The sequence below is a fragment of the Theobroma umbraticum genome, unplaced genomic scaffold, assembly GCF_002168275.2.
Source record: "Theobroma umbraticum cultivar Fairchild unplaced genomic scaffold, ASM216827v3 scaffold_204.0, whole genome shotgun sequence".
NCBI classification, from domain to species: domain Eukaryota; kingdom Viridiplantae; phylum Streptophyta; class Magnoliopsida; order Malvales; family Malvaceae; genus Theobroma; species Theobroma umbraticum.
The window spans coordinates 4,732,015-4,747,715 of record NW_018397267.1 but is presented as its reverse complement, the minus strand read 5'-3'; the positions used below and the strand labels follow the sequence as shown (position 1 = coordinate 4,747,715).

The 15,701-nt window shown below is 30.3% G+C and overlaps 1 protein-coding gene across 1 annotated transcript; it reads left to right on the top strand.

Moving 5' to 3' along the window:
• The first annotated feature begins 10,122 nt into the window (after nucleotides 1-10,122).
• On the top strand, nucleotides 10,123-12,999 carry LOC110424792 (uncharacterized). The gene is made up of 2 exons (XM_021439483.2): nucleotides 10,123-10,644; nucleotides 12,572-12,999. The coding sequence occupies exons 1-2, from the start codon at nucleotides 10,563-10,565 to the stop codon at nucleotides 12,766-12,768; spliced, it is 279 nt and encodes a 92-aa protein (XP_021295158.1). The 5' UTR covers nucleotides 10,123-10,562; the 3' UTR covers nucleotides 12,769-12,999.
• The last annotated feature ends 2,702 nt before the right edge of the window (nucleotides 13,000-15,701 follow it).

Sequence of the window (15,701 nt, the reverse complement as noted above, 5' to 3'; positions counted from 1 at the left end):
CAAGAAAGAAAAAGCACGAAACTTGCTCCTTATCTTGTCTAATTAGCTTTTAACAAAAGGCATATAAGGGATGAATATGATAAAGGGATTTTTGATTCTTTTTTTCTTTATTGAAGAATTCAATTTTTTCGTTCGTCGCTTCACATTTATCATTTAATATGATTAATGACTTTCGATTTTCAAATAAACCCAATTAAAAGATATTAGAAAGATGTTTAATAATTGAAAAAGGTTGATTTTCCTTTTTATTTTTATCTCCTTTGATTAGATAAGTTTTGCTAAGGGAGAATGCGTAGAGTGATGCTTGGCATGCTGTGGCTCAGGTCGATTCTATTTCTCTCATTCAAACAATATGGTTGGCTTGGATATGGCATCTCAGCTGATGCCAAATTTGCATTTCTGATGAATGGGATTCTACCTTTTAATTGTGCAATGAAGGATTAATTACAAGACTGCTTTCACACCCTTCAATTTTTATTATGGTTGACATTATTAAAACCAAGAATACTCCCAATAAAGTGAAGGTGATGGGTTAATATGATTTTACGATTGACTCCATTGAAATTCTGATCTGCAACTTGATGAGAATTATTCTTGTCATCTCTCCATCCATTTTGGCCTTGAGGTTGACTTTAATTGGCCTATTACGTTTCTTTTCATTGCTGGACCTTTACAAGGGTTCTCGTGGAAAACATACACCCAGAAGAACATCCCAACAAACAAGGACATGCATTCCTCGCAGACACTGCATAAAGGCTGCTTGAACTTAATTATGGTATATACATAGATTTGGGGAATAAAAAATCTATTTCAGGTTTTTTTTTTCTTTCTTTTGGTAAGTAAAAAAATCAGGGATGGAATCTATGTGCCATGACCTTTTCACAACTGCTTTTGCTTCCTTAGCTCTTTATTTCTGCATATTTTGTCAGGGTTTCCCGCACCCCAAACCAACCACAGCAGTCTAAATTTGACTAACTTTTTTATTTTATTTTATTTCAAACGGACAAACAGTGTTCTAATTCTAAGTTTGGAACAGCATATGAAGAAATTTGAATTATTCAATATCTTATAAATTAATCATTCCCACATTTATCACATGAACAACTGTCGCTACTACATCAAATATCCATCCAAATCAAACCTTAATCATTACGAACAAGACAAATTAATGGCTTAAGGATTATTTTATATATATAACTTCAGTGGCGTGTGTATATGTATGTTCTTTTGAAGTGACCCACAAAATAATTGTCTTATACGTTAATGAACGGTTATATATATTAGTTTAATTTTTAATAATATTAAATTTTTTATTATTTATATTGATATAATATTTTTTTATTGATGTAACATTGAATATGTGATGATATGACATTTTTTATCTATTTCACAACATTCTTTTTACTATTTTAAATTATAAAATACAGAAATTCAATTTTTCTCTGTCTCATAACATTTTTTCTCTAAATCTTAAAAACTTATTTGTATTTTTGATTTATTTATATTTCAATCATGTTTAAAACTATTAACTCATATTAGATAATTCCGTATTCATACTTATAAAATCCATGTAAATATTCGATCATGTCATATCGATACTATCATTACATCATTCATGAAATGCCATATCATTATTACCATGTTATCAAATTCAATGTCAATTTATCACAACCCAAATCTGGGACCATGATCAATGCAAATATACCAATTAGAGTGACTCTCTTAATCCATGCAAGTCTAAAATAAATAAATAACCAAATGCTCATATGTGCCTCATAGGACTCATCACCATGGAATCATATGCAAAATAAATATAAACATGATTGTAGCATATATCAGAAAATACCATATCAATTTGCACACTCATGTGCACATAACGTGGATGCAACATACATCACAATCCATTGCATAGGCCATTCTGTGATGAATACATTGCATAAGTCATTTCATGGCAATTATCTATAATATCAATTATTACATGACATAAACAAATTTATAATCTATAATAGTCAAATATAAAAAACTAGACTAAACCAGTAGAGTACGATTTAAAGTTAAAGGGTTGACGTCTACTGGATGCCATGACAATCTCCTACCAACATTGATTGTAGAAGTAGCTCTTACTAAAAGACAATGAGCCAAACAATATATTGATCTGAAATAACAAATGTATTTTATATGTGTGAGTTATAAATATTTCTATAAACAGATATGGGACGGGGAACAAGCTAATGGGGAAAAGTATTTATCAAAATAAACTTTTAAAAATAGGCAAATAAACATTTATCAAATGTTTGCAAAACCAATCTTTTTCAAGTATAACTATAAGTCAAACCCCACTTCTCCAAGTGTCATTATATAACAAACTCACTATTTCTAGTATATCAAATATCCACATGGTCTCCAACTCAATGTCTGTCAAATGAATCAAGAAACATGTGTCCATTCTAACTCCAAGTTTGTTAACTTTCAAACGATACAAAGAAACAAATGTTTTAATAAAATATAGTTTAAAAAATGTTTCACAAGTCTTCAAACTAATTTTTAAAGTTTATAAACCGATACAATTAATTTGGGTGAAACCAAGTATTAAAACTCAATTTAGTAGTGTTTCAAAAACATAAAAGAGATTTACATAGGTTTGGTTCTGAAACAAATCACTTTCTGATTTAGAAAACCTTTTAAAATTGTCAAAACTCAAATTAAACCTGATTTATTGATGCTTTGCTCAGAAGTATCTATAGATTTGCTTCATTTATTGATAACTAAAGAACATCTATCGATAGATATTAAACAGAATATAGTTTAAAGGTTTCTAGAAGCTATCTATTGATATTTTTGAAAAAGTATCGATAGTTTTGACATAAAACCTAATTTTTTAGTCTAGAACTCATCACTAGGTTGATTGAGCAAAAAAAAAAAAAAACCTTATCACTAAGACCTCAACCAAGACTAATAACCATCCATAGTCAAGTAATCAAAGTTCAATCATCAAAATAGATAACATCCATAGTCTAAATCCAACACATTAGACATCAACTCAATTAAACGTGGAGCACTAGCCAAGAACAATCAAATCACCTAATGTCGTCACACTATTAAGAATAGTCCATTGCTTATAGCTGACAACCATACATCAAAGGGTAAAACTATGTTAGCTACCAATATCCATCGAGTCTCAAGCAAATTCTGCCATCAACTCAAGCTACAATTCATTGTGCCCAATGACAAGCGTTTACTATCACTAGCTACAGGTCTTTATCTGGATAAGCTCCACCAATCACATTACAAACAATCCAATGTTCAAAGTTCATTTCAATCAAAAGGTGAATTCAATAACCAACATATCATAGAGGTTGAGACATAACAAAATCAAGGTCAATCAACCAAATTTATAATCTCATAAATAAATGACCAAAAATACTATGATATCATATCAATATTCAAAACCATCAATCATAGACAAATGAAGTGTTTGAGATGTTAAAACTTTGACAGGCTTGTTTTTCATGCTTAAAACTATTATATATTATACTTATATACATAATTTATAACTTTCATCAAAACATATTTGTAAACCATTGTTCATATCACAAACTCATTAAAATTAATTTATATGCAAGGTTGTAAAATAAGCATGCTTAGTTATATTAAAATACTTAAAAATGCTGTATACCCACATCAATGAAGCATGCCTCTTCTCTAGCACATTTCGTTGAACACTCGATTTTCAAAAAACTCAACTTTTTTCCGACAACCCCTATTCACAAGGTTTCCATCATAAATACTATGTTCTCCAACAAAACTTAGACTAATAATCATCTATTATATCACAAATATTTTTCAACAATCCTTGAATCTACAAATCAACAGCTACTCCAACTTTAACTAAAGGATTTAAACTACCACTAGCTAAAGTTAATAGCAACTTTACCTTGGTGAGTTTGAGAGTTCCAAAACCAAATCAAATCTTAAGATTTCACAAACAAAAATGAATTTTCAGAATCCATAAGTTCAACAAATCAAAACCATGAGTTTAGAGATTTAAAAAGATGAAACTTTAACTTCCAAAGTCTCAAAAATCAAAATATAAGTTTGAGAGTGACTTTGAAATGCTTCAAATCCATAAATTCGATGAACATGAGAGTTGAGAGAAAAAAGAATAGAAAGTGGTTGGGTTCTTAATGAAAACCACATTTTTAGCCAAACAAAGTAAAGTTGGATTTTTAAATGAGTACGAAAAGAGATCAAAATAACCTTTCTTTTTTTTTAAGTCTACACCTAATATGCACCCGAGCATTTAATTCATTGGTTGATGTATTATTCTCCTGCCTAAAAAACAAGATTCGAATCCCCTCTTCCTTAATTAAAAAAAAATAAATTTACGCCTAATCTATTAATAGATAAGATTTGCCTCAGATTGTTGTCTATTGATAAATTTGCTCAATCTATTGATAGACGTTATTCAGAATCTTTTTCTAGATTTGATCTATCGATTATGGTTCATAAAGAAATTTTAAAGATCAAAACAATCTCATTTGACCCCCAAAGATCCCCATCCTTCAAATAAACACCTTTGGTTATCAAAACATGGAATTTTTATATCAAAATAGTATAGAATTTAATTTCAAAAACTTTAAAATTACAATTCACCAAGTTAGGTAACAAATCTAACATAACTTGAGAAGTGAGGTTCCACACACATCAATAAGGAAATACCATATCAACACAACTAAACGTCATATCAGTATAGATAATAGAAAATTTTTAACACATTAAATTGACATTTTTACTTTTGGAAAGTACATGTACTTAATTTTAACAAATTATTATATAAAAACTAAATCTACTATTTTAATAAAATATAGGAACTAATTGTATAATTTGACCATATATATGATACCCATCATTTTAATTTGGTGTACTTCAAAACTTTCAATCAAATCAAAGCTGAAAATTCCATAACGAAGCATAAAATTCCACAATGGATTTTCAAATCAAAATCTGGATTCAGAAGTTTCATTAGTATTTAGTTTGATACCTGACCAAATTCATTTAAATCAAGTTATTCATTCACAAGGATCAATCCCTCCTTTTTTAAACAATAAATAAATGAATACATTAATAATTAATTTTTTTTACTTAAATAATTTTTAATTACATAATAAAAAGTAATCATTTTTCATTCTATTAACCTCATTGTCCTCCTATTGTTGTGACTTCAAATCTAAAATTTTTAAATTGATATTTTAAATTTTAACGATTTATATATTTATATATATTATAAAATTGTTATGGTCTACACCTAGGGTAGATATAATTTACTAATATCCATTCAGCATGGCAATAAATATGGAAGAAAAGAGTGATGATTATTAACCAAAAAAGGGGAAAAAGAAGCCAAGAAAGGATAATGATTTGCCATCAGGACCACACGAGAGAGTGACCAAGAACAGTGGGGCTGCCTAATTTGTTAAGAAGGTTGTATTAGGTGTGAAGAGCCTTCCAGACTTGAAAAGTTTGTAAAAGTGACATAACCCACCACTACTTTTTTTTCTTTTCTTTTTTATTTGTTTGGTTTCCAAGTTGAAGTTGACGAAACCCGCACGGAGCCATTAGCTCACCATCACATTCATAGCCCTCAGAAATAGAACAAGTTCAATTTTTTCAAAAACGCTTTCAATTATAAAGCCAATTGGAACAACTTGGTCTCTTTTGCATTAATGAGGGCAATGGATTTTAGTTTTACTTTACACAAACCTCATGCAAACATGTCATTAATTAAATGGAAAAAAATGGTTACAATAAAAAAAATTCCATTTCAAATCATTATTTTCATTATAATACGTTCTATTGTTGTTTATTAAAACTTAAAATGCTAAAGAACTTGACAGAGTATCAAAAAAATAATATTTCCAAAAATTTTAAATTATTTAATAAAATTTAAATAAATTTTTTTATTATTTCATTATGCTCAATCAATATCATATATTTTTATTTTAAATTAAATTTATGTAATCAAATTAATTAACTTAAAATTTAGATAAAGAGGGAGTAGCATTGTGTTAAATTGTAAGCTTGATAATTGCTTGATAAATTAAGGACCGTTTAGTGACAGGAAAATAACTTGTTGGGAAAAAAATTTTCATGCGTAATATTTTATAAAAAAATTTAATATTTTTTATTATTTAAATAAAGTATAAAAAACTTCACGTTTTAACTTTTAGACATAGTTTTACATGGGTCTATTAGTATTAAAAATGAACAATTTATCTCAAAAGTGTAAACACCCTTAATCATCATTAATAAAAAATATAAAAGAATTAAAATATCTTTTCTTCTTTATTAATTTAAAAAATTATTATTAAAAAATTTTATAAAAAAATAAAAAAAGATTCAAAGAGCACTAATTGGTGCTCCCCAACTCTCTAAGGAAAGGGTGCATCAATTGATGCTCTCTAGGAGAGGAGAGCACCAATTAGTAATTTTTAAAATTAAATAAATCATAAAATTATCTTTTCAGTATTATTACGTTATCAAATTAACAAAAGCACTAACGATTGAAATTATGTATCTATTTCAAAAACTAATGACTCGTTTAGAATTTTAATTAAAACTTAAGGGATGAGATATTTTACTTTTAAATAAACTGTCGCAAAACATTTTTTATTGTTTAGATCATTTTGTAGAAAATTTTTTTTATCCTCAGTAATGGAGTTATTTAGATGTTAAAATGATAAATATAAATGGATTACAAAACAATAGTACTATTTGGTTTTCATATTACAATTAAAAATGAAAATGAAAATAGAAAAAATAATAATGATATTTTCCAAAATTTTTAAAAATAAGCTCTATTTTTTTAAAAAAAATTCCACCAAATCATTATCATAACACTATAAGAATACCAATATTAATCAATTGTACAAAACATCAAAAACCTATATTTATAAATGTTTATTCATCAAATGACTATCATTGAAATATTTTTTGTTTTAATTATTAGTAAGATTTATTTAATTTATAGATAAAAATATTAATTACTTTGAATGATTCGTTTAGTAATCTATTTCTTTAATTTTAATAGTATTAAATAATTTAAATATTAATATTTTAAGTTAAAAATATTTTAAATTTAAATATTAATATTTTTTATTTTTAAATATTTTTAATTAAATATTAATATTTATCAAACTTATACTGTTACTCTTAGCATACGAGTTTTTTCTTTTTCTTTTTAAAAAAATGTCTTACACATCTTAAAAATATAAGACATTTTACGTGATTAAAAGGTTTTTTCCGTTAACTTGTAAAATGTCTTATATTTAAAATAAATTTTTTGTTTTTTAAAAAAGTATAAATCTTAAAAAAATATTTAATGTCAAAATAAATGAACCTTTATTTATGGAAAAGAAAAATCATACGCCAGCTTTCTGCCTCAAAATAGTCAAGGGGTCTTGGAAAAGGATAACAGCCAAAGATGAGTCACTCACCACCAAACCAAAATAATTGTCGGTAGAGACAAAGATTCTCTTAAATGTTCATTGTATTATAGTATTACTAACATATACTTATATATTCACTTTGGTGGATACCATCAAATATTGTTTTTGTAGGAGTAGTCTTTGATTAGACAATGAAAGACTAGAGATTATCTACACCTCCAATTCTCTTGATGTTACAGCTCAAATTTTCGAGGAAATTTAGGTCCATATATCAACTCATGGCATAAAAAAAAAAACCATCGTATTAAAGTTATTCTAAAATCGTGGGTTTAGGGTAAAAACAATATTGTTTCAAATTGGTTGTCTGCAACTAGAAGTTGAAAACATTAGGTTCATTGAAGCTGTCGATAGGGGACGAGGGAGGAACTTTCTTACCCTCATCACCAAAAGAGTAGTGAGAGGAGGAAAAACATACTTGATTGGATTGTTTTCACGTGAGGAAAACAAGAGAAATGGCACGTTCAACTTTGAAGAATACTTTTCCAATTAACTTAAAAGGGCAAAAAAACTTCCTTTTACAAGTAAAATGATTGATCTCGGATCCAATAGGCGCCAACTATTTCGTACAATACTTGTTAAAAAAATCAAATTAATAGTAGTAATAGCTATTACCATCAATGCCAATTTTAGGATTTTAAAAGTTTTTTTTTTCTTTGAGTTATGCTGGCAAATATATTTTTGGCAAATATATAGTAGATTTTCTAACTCCGGCCCCGAAGGTAAAGTTCTATTCAATGCCCTCCGCAATAATAGAAATCGAAAAGAAAAACAAAAGAAAATGGTTTGATGGCTTTAGAATGTAGAATTTAAAAAAGACAAAGGGGATATGGTCAAAAAGATAAAAGAATCCTATGATCATACATGTCCCAATCCCACTGGCCAAACCCTTTGTCAAAATGAGATCAGGCACGTATGATCATCAATCTTTTGTCATGCCATATCCATTTTCCTTATTAGCTACGTGGCCAAGATGCTTGCCGACACTAACCTTTCCTAGCCAATAGATTAAAAGGCAATTTTATTTTTTTAAATTTCTCATTTAGTTTTTTCCTAAATAATTCAAACAACTAAACCGCCCACCCGCAAAGCACTCGATTGGACAGAATTTGAATTCACCTATCAAAGTTTGACGAGTTTTCAACGCTTAACTCAGATTGTAGGGCAAGTATCAAACGGTGTAAAGCTAATTAATGGTTTCACCTTTTGTAAATCAATATTGAATTTAACAACTTACTATACTCATCATATATGTAAAATTTTAAAACAATATTTTATTATTATAAAATATTATTAATTAAATTTAAATTAAATATGCTTGATAAATATGAGTAGAATATAAAATCCGACAATTCGATTAATTTAATACAAATCGCATGAAAAATCAGAGATATACCCATCTAAGAGAACCCTTTTCAAAATAAAATGAATCCCGACATAAAGCAAAGAAGATAAAAGGTGAAGGAGAAGGTCCAGTTAAGATGAACCACGTGATGCCTTTTTAATTTGATGATAATGAGGAGTTTTTTTTAAAGAAGAAATGGCTTTTTATTTTTATTTTTTTTAATTTTTTCACTTAGATCAGGCACATGCTTTTCTCTTTGTACAGTTCGTTTTGTTCCCTAACAAATGTACAAAAACAATGCTGCATTTGGAATTTTGATAAATAACTTCTATAAGTAACTCCAATATGTATATATGACTTATTATATATTATGATGGAGAGATTTCCATCTCATAATGTTTAAAATAAATTTGATACGGTTAATCTAAGGTTGAGTAGGGGCTTAAATTTTGGTCAAAAAAAATCTTATTAATGGAATTTCTTTTAAGATTTATTAGTATCGAGAGAAAAAAAATATATGGAAAAGAATCATCAACTATGTTAATAACACGTAAAGTCTTATTATTTTACTTTATAATTTTTTTTATTTTATATCCACCGCACATGTAGATTTAATATCGAAATCTTTAATTATGTGTTCAAGAAATTATTATAAAAGAAGAATTTATATAAAGATTTTTAAGTCAAGTTTCAAATAAAAATTAAAATGAATAAATTGATAGAGTTTAATAAAAAAATTAATAATATGTTAAAAATATAAAGGATACTATTTATACACAAAATTTTAATTGATATTTGTTGAACAGAAAAAATTCTATCATAATTGTTAATAAAAGGTAATTCGTTTTTCAATCACGAAACCAATAGTATTCATACAATTTATGTACATAAAATTTCTTTGAAAAACATGAATTATCTCTCATTCTTTTAAATTCCTACTGATGTTCACCTTCATATCCCCTTTTGTTTGAATTATATGTATAAAATAGTAATTTTTGTATTGAAACCTAAGTTTAGCCTAAAAATCTTGCTTTCTTTAGTATTAGTACTTGCAAATATATTCCAAGCTAACTTTTTGCAAACCAATTAAGCATAAATATCAAACCGTCCCACGATAATCTAATATCCAATATTTGATAAGACTATAAAAAGTCCATACAGTTTGTTAACTGCCGATTGAATGGGATAACAACAAAAAGAATACAAAATAAAATATGACGGAGATTTATTCTTTAGTACTACCATGGGCGACCAACCGTAGGAAAACAAGTGTAAGCTTGGTCTTCTCCAACCAAAACCAAACCCCGAACCAAAGTAACTTAAAATAATAACCACCTCAAGTATATATCGGTCACGTGTCGGTGGCCCTTTGCCCTCTTCTCTCTGTAAAATCGCAGTAGTACTCCTCGCATCCCACCTCCAATTATAAACTCACTTTTCTCCCTCGGAAAAACATTAGCCTAACTTCCGCTTTCCGAGGATTTTATGGTTATGTTGGAGCTACTACTAAGCTCCTCCAAGCTTCCTTTCTTCTTCGTCATCTACACAAAGGCAAAGCTATAGCTTTTTGTTTCCTTCTTGTTTAATTCTCTTTGTATTTGTAGATATCGGAGAGAGGTCTGGCCGGGTTCAAGACGATAGCGTTTAGAATATTTGGTGGTGGTGGTGGAAAGAGGAAGAAAAGCAAGAAGAGGATTAAAGTCAAGGAAAAATTCATGGATTGGTGGCATAAGATGATCTTCCCTGTCAGAAGAGTTTGGTTTGCTGTTTCCGCTCGTGTTAAAGCTCGCAAAAACGGTGCGTTTTTTTCCAACTCGTATAACATAACCCATTAAACTCTCTCTCTCTCTCTCTCTGTCCGTTCCTGTTGTTCTTTGTTTACTACGACCTTTTTGAAATTTTCTATTTGTTCTTCCTCCTCCTTGTTCTTGTTATAATGAAAGTTGGTTTATCTTTGTGTGTTTGGGATTTATCATTATTATTTGTCACCAAGCTATATAAGACCATGTAAATTTATTCTTTGATTCCTTTTATCTAGCTTTTTCCCTCACCTAGCTCCCATCTCTCTTTGTGTTTTCCGTTTTGGGTTTGGATGCAGCGGCTTTAATTGTTCCTCTGTTCTCATGTTTTTCATGAACTTTACTCGCAAATTACTACTATTATTAGTGAAGGAGAGGAGATGGCTCTTTGAATTTTTGTTCTTGAGAGTATGTGTATAGTTCTAAAGTGGTCCCTTCCTTTTTCATCAATCACAATTTCTTTGTCATTTTGTTTCTTTAATGTCAATTGTCACGTCAAGATTGTTGAATGGAAGGTCCATAGTAGATAAGAGAGTTATGTCTAGATATTCATTTCCAGTTTTTATAATCGCTACCACCAATATAGATGTACATACAAGTCTTAGCTATCTACTCTAAAATACAAAGAAACCTTTTAATTATTTCAAAACTTTAATTTTCCTTCGGTCATAAGACTGGTTAGGGGCCCATGGGGAGACCATGACCCCATCCTTTTTTTTTTCCCTTTTTTGAAAACTTACTAATTAACCACATATCAAAATCTTGATTTGGAAGTCACTTAAGGAGAAAGATTAGGTTAAAAGATTATTATTAGTATTCCATTAACATAGAACCATCCACTAAAATCCACCTCAAACAAAAATATACGTAATTTTGACGACCATTAAATACTAAAAATAATGTAACACAATCAAAACCTCTTTTTTGAGAAAGTATAAAATTAAAGCGTTAAAAAGGAAGATAGAGGAAAGCTGATTGAGGATATTTAGGAAAGTTACCATCTAATCTATCTGTGTGGATGTTGTACGCAGCAGACCGCATTAATAATTATTGTATCTTCAATTATTGAGTTACATAAAAATAACAAACAACCATATTATGCTATTTAATAGTGAAATTATTTAAATCATAAGTGAAAAATGATTCAGATGACCGTACCATGTTGTCAACATTATTGCAAAAGGAGATATTGAACGGATTACCCTTCTTCTTCTTTTTTTTTTCTGTTTGCATTTTATGCATATAAAAAAATCAAGGATACACAGCTTTGAAAGATTCCATTAATGGTGGGCTATATCCACTAAACTAAAATCCACTTGAAGACAAAGCATGTGACGTTATGGTAATGTATGAGAGATTGAGAGATTATTGTTTCTCATTGACTTTTAACGCTGCAACCCAAACCCGTAGTGTCCACTATGAAACCATGGCTTCCTTTACCAAGAAAACACACATAAATCTTCTCCGATTAGCAGGAGGAAAAAGAATCAACCCAACCTTTTTTTTGTTTTCAATGCTAGGTTTACTTACTCGTACAAGGTAAGTGGCACCAATGGTCCAGGCGCCGAAAGGCCGGGATCATCATCTTTTTCAGTGCAACTTTTTGTTGGAGTTAGCAATGGCCTGAAAACAATATATATCACTTTTTTTATTTTAATCAGAAAGTTAAGAGCACAAATACAGCCCAGATAACTGATATTTGCGGCCAGGAACACTCAGCTAAGAGCCATCACAATTAATGCTAAACACGACTACTGAAAAGATACTCCTAGACCTTCAAACAAAGGGGACAAAAATATCTCTACTTATATTCCTTGATTGTGGTTTAGTTTGTTTTTGTCTTAATAGAATATGATAAAATATATTATCATAGAGAGGATTGCTAACTAACCTTTTTTCTTCATGGTGTTGCTGCTGGCATGCAGGTGCAGGGCTTTTGAAGCTTCATGATGATGTACAAACTTGTGGATACCAAGATGTGCAGGTGATGTGGGAGATGCTGAGAAGATCAGAAACAGAGCTGATAGCTAACAATGCCAAGCGCAAGCAACGACCTTTCTGGAGAGTTTTTGTGTGGTCTAACAACAGTTCATCCTCATCTTTCTCGGCAAATCGTGCCTAACTTGATACCATTTGGATACTACTACTATTATAATAAAAAGTAATAATGTGTTCTTAGTGTCCTGCAACCTGACAATGGCATCATAATTTTAGAACCGGACAGCCGACATTGCAGTGGCATGGTACAGAGCTGTTGCAACTATGTTCAAATCCAAATATAAGATGATGTATCACTATTACTTCTCCTGGGGGTAAAATATATGCTTTCAAATGACGAAGTCATTTTTGTGTATCTGTGATATTTTGTCATGACTTGTAATCAAATTACAACACAGATAGCTTCATCAGTAAGCTCAATTTCACTCACTGGTGTACCTGCAGCTATCGCATGTGCATGTATCAGTGGATAAAGAAACTAAAAGTTTAATTCCACAAAATGAGTAACAAAACATGTTTGGCAATAGAAAATGATCACAAACAGCACCTCCCCACATCTGCAATTTGCACTGACCTTAGAGCTTATTCTGAAGTCTGAGCCAAGGCCCACACAACCGTCCCTTTGCCTGGGAACAAAGGCTAGTGGATTGTACAACAGACGATTTTGCTTAATTTTGCTCCTGCCTCATTGCATTAATAAAAGGAAAGGCTCAACATATCCGAAATCAAATCACCGTGTATCATTGGGGCATTAACTACGCAAAGATTTCATCTTGTTGTCCATGCTATTTGATAAAAAACCCAAACCATTGCTACACAATAAATGCAAATATTTGACTCAACATGAACTTGTGATCATAACAAATTCTTACAAACAATTTACCATGACTAATAGAAGAAGCATAAAAATCATTTTCTTGAAGCACCCAGACATTTAGCTATATATTTGTCCATTTACCTTTTGCCCCATGCCAATGGCATTAAGGAGTAACGCCAAGCAAGTAATACAAACTTTGGGCCACTCTCTCCAATATAGAAAGCTTCTCTTCGTTATTGTGTGCGCCTTTAATGAAGCAGTCAAGCAGAAATATGCCAAAAATAGACAGGAACACGTTCAAGTACTTTTCCCTGTCCCTGTAGCCTTCCCGGAAACCTTAGGCTCGCTCATACATGGTTCTAGAATCCACCCTTAGAAAACACATTCCAGGTGCACAGACTCCCTTAATAGATCAACAAAAGCAATAAACATAGCAATACCTAAAATATTATTAAAATTAAATTACAGACTAAGGTGAAATGTTCAAAAAAATGAAATAATGGAAACAAAAGAAACCACAATTTCAAAACATTGCAATCCTGGTCAGTTCAGGTTACCTGCCTCCTGCAATGTTATGATATTGGGAATAGCAAGCAATAAAACTTCACAAGTCATTTACAAGACCAATGGAAATGTAGTGATTAGTGCTTTGCAAGGCATGTTACTGTACGTCTCTGTTACAAGCACACTACCACAAATAACATATGCAAAACTCGGACTGTTGCTGTTAATGTAGCACAGAATCATTTTTTACTTCTTTTATATTATTTGTGCAACAAATTTAAATGAACTTACAGCATTTAATTAATCTCATAGTTCTTCAATTTCTTGAAAAAGGATATCAACTATTATTGAATTTAACTCCTATCCATCTATGTTCTTTCACATACAACATCAGTAGAACTGATACTTCATTAGATAATTAAATATATTAGAGTTGTTGAAGATAATGCTATATCAGACAAGAACTCAGGAACCCATGTGTTTTAGGATAAGCAAGAGAATGTGGACTAGACTGTAGCATATAGAAGGTGAAACAGTTGGGGTTAGAGAGTTTAATTCAGATATTTAAATGAAATTCTAAGTTGTAACTGTGATAGGCTGACACAAATTGTGATCAAGTCAAAGTGTGAAATCCTCATGCTCCTACTGTGATTGGTGCATTAGAAGAGAACATTATGTTTAAATGGAAAAATAATAAAAAAATTAGTCCAACAATGAGTCCGGGAAAAATAAACGTTCGTTAAATCATAGATCAATACAAGAAAAAAGAATAGCCACAAATAGCAATGGCCTATTTTCTAATCAAATAAAAATCACTATATAAGAAACCTTTAATCTGAGTGCTACAATTCAAAGAATTAGCAGTAAGATGAGTGTTTTACAGTAAATAGAACCTCCAAAAATATCATGTCAGAGATACTTGAAAATACACCCTAAATGCTTTATAACATTGGGTATGTGTACCATGATATATTCTTACAAACCAAATTTCTGGAAAAGTCTAATCTAGATTAAGTAAAATAAGAGGGTTGTGAGAATCCGTGTCTCAAACCTCTGAAGGGAAAGAAGCTCAAATGTCAGGAGCCACAGATATATTGATCTGGAGATTGAGCGTAATCTGCTATTTTTGTCTCAAAGCTAATTAAATCTAACTGGAAAAATGTGTTAATAAGCCTGTGGGAAATGAGATCTTATACCGATTAAGAATCCAGACAACTAATAGGCCAAACTGGAAAGTCAGAAACCCAAGGAACCTCCTACAGAATCATGATCATTTGGAGCTTTATCACTCACTGTGGCTGTGATTTTTTATAAGATATCATTTCATTGGCACTGGATTTGCTTGATCTGCATGGTTCATATATTTCAAGGCTTCTAAATGACAAGCCACATAAATAAAAGGTGTAATGAAATAACATTGGTCTACTCTCACGATTCAACAGGCATGCACAGCAACTTGAATATGAGGAAAACCCAGGCCCGGATATCATACCACAAGGGCTGGTAACCATCAGATCAAAGGGATGGTTAGGACATGCAGAACATTTGGAGTAAATATTTTGTCTCTATAACATATCATCTAAGCTGAAGAATAGGAAGCAAGAGGAATATATCTGATGAAAATTTTAATTTTCAGTCAATATCAATGACTCAAAGTATCTAAAGTACAGTTAAATAGAGCTAATCTTCATTAGTTCAGAAGAGCCATAACATAAAGTAATAAGACGTAAAAACTT

Bases quoted from the DNA above. Each gene is read 5' to 3' on its own strand.
- LOC110424792 (XM_021439483.2), top strand. From the start codon at position 10,563: ATGGATTGGTGGCATAAGATGATCTTCCCTGTCAGAAGAGTTTGGTTT. The intron at 10,645-12,571 runs GTGCGTTTTTTT...GCTGGCATGCAG, and splicing joins TGTTAAAGCTCGCAAAAACG to GTGCAGGGCTTTTGAAGCTT.